Source organism: Nerophis ophidion, linkage group LG16 (assembly GCF_033978795.1).
Source record: "Nerophis ophidion isolate RoL-2023_Sa linkage group LG16, RoL_Noph_v1.0, whole genome shotgun sequence".
NCBI classification, from domain to species: domain Eukaryota; kingdom Metazoa; phylum Chordata; class Actinopteri; order Syngnathiformes; family Syngnathidae; genus Nerophis; species Nerophis ophidion.
This window is the reverse complement of record NC_084626.1, coordinates 10,742,919-10,757,179: the sequence shown is the minus strand read 5'-3', so window position 1 is coordinate 10,757,179 and position 14,261 is coordinate 10,742,919. Positions and strand designations below refer to the sequence as shown.

The 14,261-nt window shown below is 39.2% G+C and overlaps 1 protein-coding gene across 3 annotated transcripts; it reads right to left on the bottom strand.

Moving 5' to 3' along the window:
• Positions 1 to 7,625: 7,625 nt before the first annotated feature.
• Positions 7,626 to 13,937, bottom strand: LOC133534901 (zinc finger BED domain-containing protein 4-like). 3 transcript variants are annotated; one of them, XM_061874216.1, is made up of 3 exons: positions 13,351 to 13,937; positions 9,893 to 11,279; positions 7,626 to 9,735 (listed from the first exon to the last, which is right to left on the bottom strand). In XM_061874216.1, exon 2 carries the CDS (start codon positions 10,918 to 10,920, stop codon positions 9,925 to 9,927), a length of 996 nt encoding a protein of 331 aa, XP_061730200.1. In that variant the 5' UTR covers positions 10,921 to 11,279; positions 13,351 to 13,937; the 3' UTR covers positions 7,626 to 9,735; positions 9,893 to 9,924. The 3 variants fall into 3 exon arrangements, with proteins under 3 accessions (XP_061730200.1, XP_061730201.1, XP_061730199.1); XM_061874217.1 differs by having other exon boundaries at positions 9,893 to 10,007; positions 13,351 to 13,735; XM_061874215.1 differs by lacking the exon at positions 13,351 to 13,937 and adding an exon at positions 12,518 to 13,339.
• Positions 13,938 to 14,261: the final 324 nt, after the last annotated feature.

The following is a 14,261-nucleotide window of genomic DNA, read 5'->3' as shown; positions in this document are numbered from 1 at the left end:
AACTCATTTTAGATCGAGGGCCACATGTAGAAAAATCTACTCGTAAGTGGGCCAAAGGGGTAAAATCACGTCATGATAACCTAAAAATAAAGACGACTACAGATTGTTTCCTTTGTTAAAAATATAACAAACACAATCTGAAAATATACAAATTATGTTTTTTTACACTTACATGTTGCAGTTAATAGTATTCTGTCTTTATTTGTCATTATTTATACTTTCTGAATAAATTACGTGATAATGTTCATCAGTCAACTCATTGGTGTTAATTTTCAATCCATCAAGAAAAAAAATAATATCAAAATCAAACTATAGGATTTTATTTATGTAGTTTGCTCATTTTCCTCGACTGGTGCACTAACATATTGTGGTTTATTTTGTAGCATAATCTACAAAGATACAAATCATTTCTATTGGGACATCTAGTGGACACATTTAGAACTGTTTATTTCATTCAAAAATTCTGGCTCATTTTTATGCTTAGCAAACTCATCCGCTAGGCTGGATAAAACCTGTTCGGGGGCCTGATCCGGCCCGCGGGCCGTACGTTTGACACCCCTGGGTTAGAATGTCCGCCCTGAGATTGGTTGGTTGGGAGTTCAAACCCTGGCCGAGTCATACCAAAGACCAGGGGCGTCGCCAGACAGATTTCACTGGGGCACGTGCCCCACTGTTTATCTGCAGTGCCCCAGTAAAAATTTCACCAATAAAAAAAAACGCTTCAGAGTTTTAAGTCTACATAACATAGACAACAGAGCACAAAGTACTTAGTATGGTAATTGACTGCTACTCTATTCACTCCACGTAACAATGAGCACATGGCTAATTAATATGGTAATTTATTCACGTGTGAATCAGACTTCAGTTGAGAGAGAGAGAGAGAGAGAGAGAGAATGAGAATCACTGCATGAGGTAGGTAACGTTAGCCAACAACAATTTGTTAATTACATTATTTTGATTTTGATTTGACTCAAACTGTAACTCCTAGATGGATATCAGGAAGTTATTCGCCCGCATCAGGGAAGAAGTAGCAGGAATGAGAGATGTAAGTGAAGTCCTAGCTAGCTAGGCAACATCATTGTCTTAAGTTCATGTTAAGTTAGCTAACGTTTTTCCTTGTATCAAGACAAACATATTCATTTGCTGTACGAGCTGTCGGGGGAATTTCCAATGAACGTGTTGGCCCTGTGATGAGGTGGCGACTTGTCCAGGGTGTACCCCGCCTTCCGCCCGATTGTAGCTGAGATAGGCGACCCCAAAAAAAGGGAAGAAGCGGTAGGAAATGGATGGATGGATGAAACATAATGTTGGTTATTGTCTGCTGGTTCTGCATCAGATGATTTGGAGTAAGCATTTGTGAGTTGAGTGCTTCTCAAATGGTTTATCTTCAGGAAGAAAAACATTTTTCCATATCATCACGTCGTGAGCCAAATTTTTAAATCATTCAAGTTTATTTCAGAGAAAAATAGCACAGTAGACTTGTCTTGTTAATCGGTGTGACTTTGACTAAAATAATCTTGTTTTGTCACCAGAAAAATGGCTACAGCTAAAGCATCTGGTTTTGTTTCCAGTAAAAATAGTAACATTTCTGTATTTATTTTCAGAAAGATGGCTGAAAATATCGGGTTTTGTTGCCCCATTTAGATTTAAAAAAAATATATATTTCCATGTCTGTCCTGAGTCCTCCTCCAACTTGTTAGTCGGTTTGCCTTTTGCTAAAATACTCACTAATAGTTACTAGAAAAATGGCTAAAAATATCTGGTTTTGTTGCCACAATTAGATTTTTTTCTCCCTAAACTTTTTTTTTTTTCATGCACACATCTGACTGCGACTCACTGAAAATGACACACAATCCACTTTTATGTCACGACCCACCAGTTGGGAACCACTGGTCAACTGTATAACAGTTACTGTAATATTTCCATGTCTGTCCAGAGTGATTAACCACTTTGCAAAAATGAAAACAAGACGTTACAGTTTACTTCTCAGAAAATTATTCCCTGAACAGACACACAACAGTTGTTCATTTATTCTACTACTGTGGCTTTATTGTTTTGTGTATATTTTATAGTTTTGTGTATCTGAAATAGGATTCGCCACATTGCCATAAATGGAAATTAAATAATATAAGAACCCAGAGATGTATGGGTGCTTTATATTTTGTTTTACTTTTGTAGATGTTAAATTTGCAGATGATTACTGCAATAAATATTTCAAAAAGATTCATTGCTCTTCCTTTGTGCTTTTACCAGTAGCAGTTTAGAAGTCTGAAGAAAAAAAGTGCACAAGTAGGTCAAATGCATTAGTTAATTTCAGGTGGTTAATCAAAGATCCATACAACATAATCTGATATGATTTCATAGTTTAAAGCACTATTTATGTATTTTTTATGATAAATACGTGCTAAAAATGTCTTTGCTTGCACACTTTGCACGCTCACATGAATTATTTGTGCCCCAGGTGTGCCCCAGTACAGTATTAGGTCTAGTGACGCCCCTGCCAAAGACTATAAAAAAATGGGACCCATTTCCTCCCTGCTTGGCACTCAGCATCAAGGGTTGGAATTGGGGGTTAGATTACCATAAATGATTCCCAGGCGTGGCGCCGCTGCTGCCCACTGCTTCCCTCACTTCAAGGGGATGGGTCAAATGCAGAGGACACATTTCACCACACCTAGTGTGTGTGTGACAATCATTGGTACTTTGACTTTAACTTTTTCCTTCCTCACTGCATTTGTTATCTATTGCTTCACAGTAAGAGTGACTGTATCCTTTGCTGCTCTCTGGTGGTTAAGAGCCAACATGGCACAACTATTGATGTCTGTCCTGCATGGTATCAGTGGACGGTGGACGGATCGTTCCAAAAAATATCATTATTGTCAATACCAGTGTCGAGTAATTATTGGATTGGTCATTTTTGTCTTCTGATGTCTGGTTTACCAAATGTATGTGCTTTTCTAATATATTAGGTATATTTTTTATGCATTGTTGTTGATATTTACAAACCTAGATAATACATTTTTAGGGGAATGATTTACCTAGGAGTCTTGGTAACAAGTAAGGGAAGAGTGGATCGCGAGATCGACAGGCGGATTGGTGCGGCGTCTTCAGTAATGCGGACGCTGTATCGATCCGTTGTGGTGAAGAAGAAGCTGAGCCGGGAGGCAAAGCTCTCAATTTACCGGCTGATCTACGTTCCCATCCTCACCCATCGTCACCAAGGACAAGATCACGGGTACAAGCGGCCGAAATGAGTTTCCTCAGCCGGGTGGCGGGGCTCTCCCTTAGAGATAGGGTGAGAAGCTCTGTCATCCAGGAGGAATACAGAGTAAAGCCGCTGCTCCTCCACATCGAGAGGAGCCAGATGAGGTGGTTCGGGCATCTGGTCAGGATGCAACCTGAACGCCTCCCCAGAGATGTGTTTAGGGCACGTCCAACCGGTAGGAGGCCACGGGGAAGACCCAGGACACGTTGGGAAGACTATGTCTCCCGGCTGGCCTGTGACGAAGTGGCTGGGGAAAGGGAAGTCTGGGCTTCCCTGCTTAGACTGCTGCCCCCGCGACCCAACCTCGGATAAGTGGAAAAAGATGGATGGATGGATCGATGGGAATGATTTGAATGAGAGCCCATAATAGGATTCGCCTTTGTTTTAATTAGTTTGCACTATTGACTTAATTTAGCTCAAACAATTAAAGGAAATCCTTCTATTAATTTCTTATTATTCTTATAGTGTCTTATATTGTTGTATTAAATGGTATACATTAGAAATATATATAAATCTACTGTAAGTGTAAGCTACAAAATTCTATACATTATACAACACTGTGATTATGTTCTCCTTACGCTATGAGCACGTTTTGTATGCATTGAATATTCTATTTTTTATTTAAATTTTTCTATACTTGTTATATTTTAAGCATATGTCTTTTATCATCCTAAACGTGTTAGTGGAGCCACCAAACCCACTGTTGTAGCATTTTGTGTACAATGACAATAAAACATTGTTCAAAAATAGGTAATTTGATCCTAACTGATCTTAATTTTTTTTTTATTGAGACTATTCAAAATGAAAGAGTGTGATTATTCTGATTCAAACATTTAATCATTTGAGAGAACACAGACAGATTTATACTTGTTAAACGTTGTTCAATTGATCCAAAATAAGCGTGATGATACTATCAATCAATCAATCAATCAATGTTTACTTATATAGCCCTAAATCACTAGTGTCTCAAAGGGCTGCACAAACCACTACGACGTCCTCAGTAGGCCCACATAAGGGCAAGGGAAACTCACACCCAGTGGGACGTCGGTGACAATGATGACTATGAGAACCTTGGAGAGGACCACATATGTGGGCAAACACCCCCCCATTTACCCAGGGGAACGAAAGCAATGGATGTCGAGCGTGTTTAACATGATACTGTGAAAAGTTCAGTCCATAGTGGATCCAACACAGCCGCGACAGTCCAGTCCAAAGCGGATCCAACACAGCAGCGAGAGTCCCGTCCACAGCGGAGCCAGCAGGAAACCATCCCAAGCGGAGGCGGATCAGCAGCGCAGAGATGTCCCCAGCCAATACACAGGCAAGCGGTCCATCCTGGGTCCCGACTCTAGACGAGTGGTCCATCCTGGGTCCCGACTCTGGACAGCCAGAACTTCATCCATAGACATCGGACCGGACACCCTCCACAAGGGAAAGTGGGACATAGGAGAAAAAGAAAAGAAACGGCAGATCAACTGGTCTAAAAAGGGAGTCTATTTGAAGGCTAGAGTATACAAATGAGTTTTAAGATGAGACTTAAATGTTTCTACTGAGGTGGCATCTTGAACTGTTACCGGGAGGGCATTCCAGAGTACTGGAGCCCGAACAGAAAACGCTCTATAGCCCGCAGATGTTTTTTGGGCTTTGGGAATCACTAATAAGCCGGAGTACTTTGAACGCAGATTTCTTGCTGGCACATCTGGTACAATACAATCGGTAAAATAGGCTGGAGCTAGACCGTGTAGTATTTTATACGTAAGTAGTAAAACCTTAAAGTCACATCTTAAGTGCATAGGAAGCCAGTGCAGGTGAGCCAGTACAGGCGTAATATGATCAAACTTTCTTGTTCTTGTCAAAATTCTAGTAGCCACATTTTGTACCAACTGCAATCTTTTAATGCTTTTCGGGGAGACCCGAAAATAATACGTTACAGTAGTCGAGGCGAGATGCAACCAACGCATGGATAATAATCTCAGTGTCTTTTGTGGACAAAATGGAGCGAATTTTAGCGATATCACAGAGATGAAAGAAGGTCGTTTTAGTAACGCTTTTAATGTGTGACTCAAAGGAGAGAGTTGGGTCGAAGATAATACCCAGATTTTTTACCGAGTTGCTTTGTTTAATTGTTTGGTTGTCAAATATTACAGTTGTATTATTAAATAGAGGTCGGTGTCTAGCAGGACCGATTGTCAGTATTTCCGTTTTTTTGGCGTTGAGTTGCAAAAAGTTAGCGGACATCCATTGTTTAATTTCATTAAGACACGCTTCCAGCTGACTACAATCCGGCGTGTTGGTCAGCTTTAGGGGCATGTAGAGTTGGGTGTCATCAGCATAACAGTGAAAGCTAACACCGTATTTGCGTATGATGTCACCTAGCGGCAGCATGTAGATGCTGAAGAGTGCAGGGCCAAAGACCGAACCCTGGGGAACTCCACACGTTACCTTAACATAATCCGAGGTCATATTGTTATGGGAGACGCACTGCATCCTATCAGTAAGATAAGAGTTAAACCAAGACAGGGCTAAGTCGGACATACCAATTTGTGTTTTGATACGCTCTAATAAAATATTATGATCGACGGTATCGAAAGCAGCGCTAAGATCGAGGAGCAGCAACATAGATGACGCATCAGAATCCATCGTTAGCAATAGATCATTAGTCATTTTTGCGAGGGCTGTCTCCGTGGAGTGATTTGCCCTGAAACCGGATTGAAAGGTTTCACATAGATTATTAGACGCTAAGTGTTCATTTAGCTGCTCTGCGACAATTTTTTTGAGGATTTTTTTAAATAAAAGGAAGGTGAGACACCGGTCGGTAATTTACCATGAGGTCAGGATCGAGGTTAGGTCTTTTAAGGAGAGGATAAACAACCACTTTTTTGAATGCTAGGCGAACAGTGCCAGAGGAAAGTGATAAGTTTATAATATTTAGCACTGATGGACCTAATAATACAAAGAGCTCATTGATAAGTTTCCCAGGAATTGGGTCAAGTAAACATGTTGTTTGTTTTATTCCATTTACACGTTGTAACAATTCCTCTAATGTTATTTCCTCAAAACGAGAGAAACTATTTTGGAGGGCAGTATCCGCCGTATATACAATCGTATCTGTGTTAATAGCAGAGGTGGGACCAAGTCATTGTTTTGCATGTCACAAGTAAGTCTCAAGTCTTTGCCCTCAAGTCTCGAGTCAAGTCCCGAGTCAAGACAGGCAAGTCCCGAGTCAAGTCCAAAGTCAATACTGGGAAGTCTCAAGTCAAATCCCAAGTCCTGCATTTAGAGTTTCGAGTCATTTCAAGTCTTTTTAACCACAGACTAATATATGTACACAGATTGTGTATGCTTTTAAAACGCTGTATGTATATATTATAAAAAAAACAGTGCTGACACTGCACTTCATAATAGCACTATTAACCAGTTATTCTAAACATTTAACTTATTCCTTTACAGTATAAACACATTTTAAAAAACAAGTGCAACTGTACTTATTTGCACAAAAGTGTTAACATTGTATTTCCATGGAATATTGCATTGTAACTAGTTCCACAGCAGTTTCTATCCTGTTCTTACCTTATCTCATTGATCTCATCTCACACTATATGTGTGTTTATGTGTGCGTACACATAAAAAACATAACAAATACATGAACATAACAATGAACAGTGCTGTACTTTTTAGATGTCTGGGCCCTATGGAATATGTAAATATATTCTTAATATAGTATACATTTTAACTGACCTTTATTTGACTACGTTTGTCTTTTTGTAGGTGGCTAAAATATGCGGTGCTGCTGACCGCCGTCTAACGTTACGTTACTTTGTGTGATACATTCACTAACGTAACCTTATGTGTACGTACAACATGCAACCCTGCTTAAAAAAAATCACTTGACAAAAAGTATGAATAAGGTAGCGAACTGCAGTGGACGCAACAGATTGCCGTGTTTGCAATGAAGTTATAACCATAGACGTCTTATAAGTAGACGCAGTATTGGCTGCTGTGACGCAAGCAATTTGGCCGCCATCTTGAAGTGGTGATGAGGAGCCGGCAAGCGGCCTAAACTGACAGTTGACAAGTAGAAAACAAAGATGCTGGGCTGGTATTCAGCGTTTTCCTGCTCAAATGAGCGGACTGTTGAAAATAGGAATTGGGGGATTACTTTTCACAAGTAAGATTTAACATACTATTGGTTGTATTTTGTAAAAAGAATATTACCACAGAGTTAAGCAGGATCAAAGAACTACAATATTTGTATGTGAAAATCACAAAGAAAACTTCTGGGGGAGGATGACCCCCCTACAGGTATGTGGTTTACAAACTTTCAGGCCCACCTAAAACAAAATTCACCAGCCACTACCGATTATGATGCATTCTGATTTTATTGTAACCACAGATAAGTCTTCAAGTAACAATATTCAAATACTAACTTTGTTGGGTAAGACAGAATTTGGTTTTATTCTGAATCCAGTGAAACAGATTGGTGGTTTTAGCTGAAATAAAGACTTTCAGGTGTTTATATATGTTTAAGTATTTGGCAGACACTTTCATCCAAAGCAACATACATGAAAAATACATAAAAAACAATCACTGTAAACATGATCATTTAAGGGAATAATGTAATAGAAAATATCAATACAAAGTGTCAAGACAGAATAAACTCTCTGCTGTTGCAGCAACAGAGTACAAGTCTATAACAGTGGTTCTCAACCTTTTTTCAGTGATGTACCCCCTGTGAACATTTTTTTAATTCAAGTACCCCCTAATCAGAGCTAAGCATTTTTTGGTTGAAAAAAGAGATAAAGAAGTAAAATACAGCACTATGTCATCAGTTTCTGATTCATTAAATTGTATAACTGCAAAATATTGCTCATTTGTAGTAGTCTTTCTTGAACTATTTGAAAAAAAAAGATGTAAAAATAACTAAAAACTTGTTGAAAAATAAACAAGTGATTCAATTTTAAATAAAGATTTCTACACATAAAAGTAATCAACTTAAAGTGCCCTCTTTGGAGATTGTAATAGAGATCCATCTGGATTCATGAACTTCATTCTAAACATTTCTTCACAAAAAAGAAATCTTTAACATCAATATTTATGGAACATGTCCACAAAAAATCTAGCTGTCAACACTGAATATTGCATTGTTGCATTTCTTTTCACACCTTATGAACTGACATTCATATTTTGTTGAAGTATTATTCAGTAAATATATTTATAAAGGATTTTGAATTATTGCTATTTTTAGAATATTTAAAAAATATATCATGTATATACCCTTTGGCATACCTCCAAGTACCCCCATTTGAGAACCACTGGTCTATAGGTCCATAAGATATATAGATATCTAATGTATTCATACATTGTTTATGTAGGATATACGCATGTATATATAACCTAATCATATTGTTTCTTTAACTTAGAAATAGCTGACTGTTTTTCCCCCCCCTTCTCTGGGATTATATTCCCAGTTTTGATCTCAGACGTCTGGTCACTTATAGTATATAAGAATATTCTATTACTGTTAAGCAAATTATGAACACGCCAAGACATGTGTCCTTTATCATAATTACACGTATGACAAAAAACGCGTGAGTATCAGTGGTATTCAGCAAAGGTGGGACCAAGTCATTGTTTTGCAAGTCACAAGTAAGTCTCAAGTCTTTGCCCTCAAGTCCGAGTCAAGTCTCGAGTCAAGACAGGCAAGTCCCGAGTCAAGTCCAAAGTCAAGACTGGAAAGTCTCAAGTCAAGTCCCAAGTCCTGCATTTTGAGGTTCGAGTCCTTTCAAGTCTTTTTAACCACAGACTAATATATTAACACAGAATGTGTCTGCTTTTCAAACGCTGCATTTATTTATTAAAACAAGTGCATTTTAAATTGCAGAAAAGAAAATTGTGCTGACATTGCACTTTATATTAGCACTATTAACCAGTCATTTTAAACATTTGACCCATTCCTTTACAGAATAAACACATTTGAAAAATAAAGTGCAGCTGTACTTATTTGTACAAACGTGTTAACATTGAAAAAAACATGACATATATGTGAACATAAAAAAAAAGTTGTACTTTTTATATGTCAGGACCCTATGCTGCATTGCATTTGCAAAAGACCAAATTGGCCAAGAGTTTGTCAGTCATTTGTGCACGATGGGGGCGTAGTATGATGCCACCATGGCTGAAAACTCGCTCCACTGGAGCACTGGAGGCCGGCACTGCCAAGACTCTCATGGCCACTCGGAACAGTGAAGGAAGAGTCTTCATGTTCAATGCCCAGAACAAAAGGCCATTCTGTCCTTCAGCTATGTCAAGGTAGTGACTTAGCTGTAGTGCTGGACTAGTCCCAACATCCTTCTTCTGTCTCTTGTGGTAGGCAGCAAACAGCCCTTCTCCTTCTCCAAGGTCCCTTTGCTCTTCTTCATCAACAAGAGGGGCAGGTTGCTCAGTCTCTGCAGCATCTTGCAGGATCAATTCTGGTAAACATGTAAACACAATAGCAGAAACAAAAGAGACCTTATCATTACCATGTGTTAGTGATGCAGTGTGCTAGACTGAAATACTTAGTTATTGCTGCAGTCAGTTAGCTCAGATTATGAGGGAAAAAGTTACATTAGACTCAGTTACATTTACCTTTAACCTGTTGTGCCACCTCTGCCTTGACGTCACGACTGACCAGCACATTGGGGCTCCACCCACAACAGCGAAAAGGCTGGATCCAAGGCAGCAGCTTTGAGGTAGACTGGATCTGAAAAGGGAGCAGTGATCCCATCTTGTGTCCTGGCCATTTTCACATTGATGAAAATTCCAAGAAATCTTTTGTTCAGGGATGTCTGGAGACTTCTGACCAGGCCGCTCAGGAAACAGACCTGAGGCTTCAGTTTCTCAAGGTGGTAGTTGAGGGACAAGATGGATGGAACAACAGCACTGATTGTGATGACCTTCTCCCCCTGTGTCAAATCAGTTGCTTCTCCAAATGGCTTCAAGATGTCCACCAAATCTTTCAACAGATTCCATTCCCATGCTGTGAATGACAACTCCCTGTGCCCAGCCTTTTCTACAACAGCACAGAGCCTTACATGATCGCACTGGAGAACAGCCTTCACTTGCCTCAGTGTTGAGTTCCATCTTGTGTTGACTGCAGTAGGGATGCCTTTATGTTCCCCATATTCAGCATCAAACACATCTTTGAATGTTGTGCTTGTGTGCAGCAGTGAGCTGAGTTTAGATAACTTCGAAAGAGAAGGAGATACCACTTTTGTTTCTTTCAAACCATCTCCCACCACCAGCTGAAGAGTGTGCGCAAAACATTGCAAGCGCTTTTTCTTTGCCATAGCAACATCTACCGTTTGCTGATCTTCCACGGTTAAATCACACCAGAGCTCAGGGTCATCAAGATGATCTCCATCATCGTCATCCTCTTGTTCACTGGGGAAGCACACAGTGAATGCTTTTCGCATGTTAGCAGCGTTGTCACTAATAATGTAGTCCAGTTTAGCTTTAATGTTGTATTCATCACATATTGCCTCAAATTTGTCACAGATTCGTTCAGCTGTATGTGAGCTTTTGAAGCGCTCACAAGCCAAGAGATTGGACTTGAGCTGTATCCTCTCTGCCTCTTTGTCCATCCAGTGCACAGTGACACCGAGGAATCCCCTCATCTTTCGGTCAGACCAAATGTCCACAGTCACTAAAACATGGTCAGTGTGGCTCAATTTGAGTTTTTAATTTTGATCACCTTTCTTCAGCGAGGTTCTCTGTTTTTGATGTCAGTGTTCTGCGACACACTGGGCTGTACTTGCTGTCAAGTACTGTCAGAGAGTGGCGAAAACTCTTGTTTTCCACAATAGACAAGGGCAAGTTGCAATCAATAATCAAGTCAGACAGTATTGCATTGGTGATAGCTTTCTGCTGTGGATGAGTCATACTGTAATGCCCGAAACGATTGTCCAGGAACTGCGAGATTGAAGGCTGTTGTGGTTTATTTGCGATACTTTTGTTCATCAGGTATTCTTGAAATCTGTAAGCATATTAAACATGTGACAGAAAATCCCTTATAGCCACATATGAAAAGTACTGAAACTACTCTTTATTACTCATATTATTAATATCTATCTTAACAGTGTGTGTGTGTGTGTGTGGCAAACATTAGGTTACAGTTGCTGCACTAGTCATGTATTTTAAAACTTATTTCGAGTTGAAGGGATAGTTCGGGATTTGTGAAGTGGGGTTGTATGAGGGACTACACGGAAAATGGCGGGCAACCCACTCTCAATAGAAAGAAGCAGACAGGGTACCAGCACACGACTTAGGTTTCACATTGCTGTGGACGGGGTCAGCAACTATTGATTGATTGAAACTTTTATTAGTGGATTGCAGAGTTCAGTACATATTCCGTACAATTGACCACTAAATGGTAACACCCAAATACGTTTTTTCAACTTGTTTAAGTCGGGGTCCAGGTTAATCAATTCATGGTACAAATATATACTATCAGCATAATACAGTCAGCACACAAGTTAATCATCATAGTATATACATTGAATTATTTACATTATGTAAAAAAAAATTTTTTTGTCAAAAAGAAATACAATCATGTGTGCTTACAGACTGTATCCCTGCAGACTGTATTGATCTATATTGATGGATAATGTAGGAACCAGAAATATTAATAACAGAAATAAACAACCCTTTTGTGCGAATGAGTGTGAATAAGTGTAAATGGGGAGGGAGGTTTTTGGGGTTATTGCACTAATTGTAAGTGTAGCTTGTATTTTTTATGTTGATTTAATAAAAAAAAAATTGATATATTTTTTTAATTTCTTGTGCAGCCCGGTACCAATCGATCCACGGACTGGTACCAGGCCGCGGCCCGGTTGTTGAGGACCACTGAGGTAAACAACCAGCAGTATGTTGGAAAGCTATAGCTAAAACGGTACACATATTCATAATATAGTATACATTTTAACTGACCTTTATTTTACAATTTTTTTCTTTTATTGGGTGGCTAAAATACGTGGTGCTGCTGACCGCCGTCTAACGTTACGTTATTTTGTGTGATATATTGACAAACGTAACCCTGCTTAAAAAAATCACTGAACAAAAAGTATGAATAAGGTAGTGAACTGAAACAGATTACCGTATTTGCAATAACGTTGTAATGTTAGCAGTGAGTTTACAGCCTCACTGATTTGACTACACAGCTAATAAAAGTCACGTTACTCAGCCAATAAACGTTAGCTTACATTCAAAACTTACCGTTCTTTGTGCAACTTCAAATGTCGGACGAAGTTGGAAGTTGTTGCCTCTCCATCAGTAATTTTCGAGCCGCATGTGCTGCATACTGCAAACCGTTTTGTGTTGACCACCTGGTAATTTTTATACCCAAACGAAATTATTTTAAATATCTTTTTTTTTTTTGTTCACTAGCGTGTGGTTTGGACATTCTTCTTCGTTGGTGTACCTGCAATTTGATTGGATGAAAGGCTGTGGGATGAAAATAACGTAGATATAATTTGATTGGCTGTTGTACTGACAGCGCACACGCAGACACACGCAACGCTGATAGACAGGTACACAATGAAAACTACGAAGCGCTCCCGAATAACTTTTTAATCTTTGGGTTTTAGGGAAAGCAGCAAGTCACGTCAAGTCATGTCAATTCAAAAGGCTCAAGTCCAAGTCAAGTCACAAGTCATTGATGTTAAAGTCTAAGTCGATTCGCAAGTCTTTTTACATTTTGTCAAGTCGAGTCTAAAGTCATCAAATTCATGACTCGAGTCTGACTCGAGTCCAAGTCATGTGACTCGAGTCCACACCTCTGGTATTCAGTGAGGTAATATGAATTAAATGTGGTGACAGTTAATTGCTCCTGCCAAATGAATTGCCCAGAGGAGCGGATCACCACTCCAAGATGGCGGCCCCGCGTCACGTCTGCGCCAGTAGGCAGTAGCGCTCGATGCTGCGTACCATTATAAGATGTCAATGGTTATTACGTTAGCAGTGAGTTTACAGCCTCGCTGATTTAACTACACAACAAATAAAAGTTACGTTACTCAGCCAATAAACAATAGCTTACACTCAAAACGTACCCTTCTTTGTGCAACTTCAAATGTCGAACGAAGATGGAAGTTGTTGCGTCTCCGTCTGTTATCTTCCAACCGCATGATTTGCATACGGCAATTCCTGTTTTGTTGACCAAGTTGTAGTTTTAATACCCGAACGAAACACTTCATGGCATAACTTTCCTCACTTATTCTTCTGTTGTTTGAGAACAGTTCTGCTTGGTTTCCCTGCAATTTGATTGGATGAATGCTGTGTGACGAAAATAACGTGGATGTAATTTGATTGGCTGTTGTACTGTCAGGTAGCGCATAAGCTGTCATCGCACACATGTTGACAAACACTCGTACACAATGGAAGATATGGAGCGCTCCTGAATAACTTTTTAATCGTTGGGTTTTGGGGAAAGTAGCAAGTCATGTCAAGTCAAAAGGCTCAAGTCCAAGTCAAGTCACAAGTCATTGATGTTAAAGTCTAAGTCGAGTTGCAAGTCTTTTTACATTTTGTCAAGTCGAGTCTAAAGTCATCAAATGCATGACTCGAGTCTGACTCGAGTCCAAGTCATGTGACTCGAGTCCACACCTCTGCTAAAGTTGCACCAATTTATAAGACTGCTGATAAACATCTATTTAGAAATTATAGATTTGTTTCTTTACTTCCACAATTTTCTAAAATCATTGACAGATTAGAGAGTTTCATAAATAAATATAGAATACTCGAAGAGAACCAATATGGATACAGAGCTAATGTTTCAACTTCAATGGCTTTAATTGAAATCACAGAAGAAATTACCAATGCAATAGATAGTAAAAAATGTGCGGTAGCAGTGTTTATGGATCTAACAAAAGCATTTGACACAATTAATCACAATATTTTAATAAAAAAACTGGAACGATATGGCATCAGAGGGTTAGTCTTAAATTGGATAAGAAGTTATCTA

What these genes read in the sequence shown, in the direction of transcription:
- LOC133534901 (XM_061874216.1), bottom strand. Translation starts at nt 10,920, where the DNA reads ATGAGGGGATTCCTCGGTGTCACTGTGCACTGGATGGACAAAGAGGCA.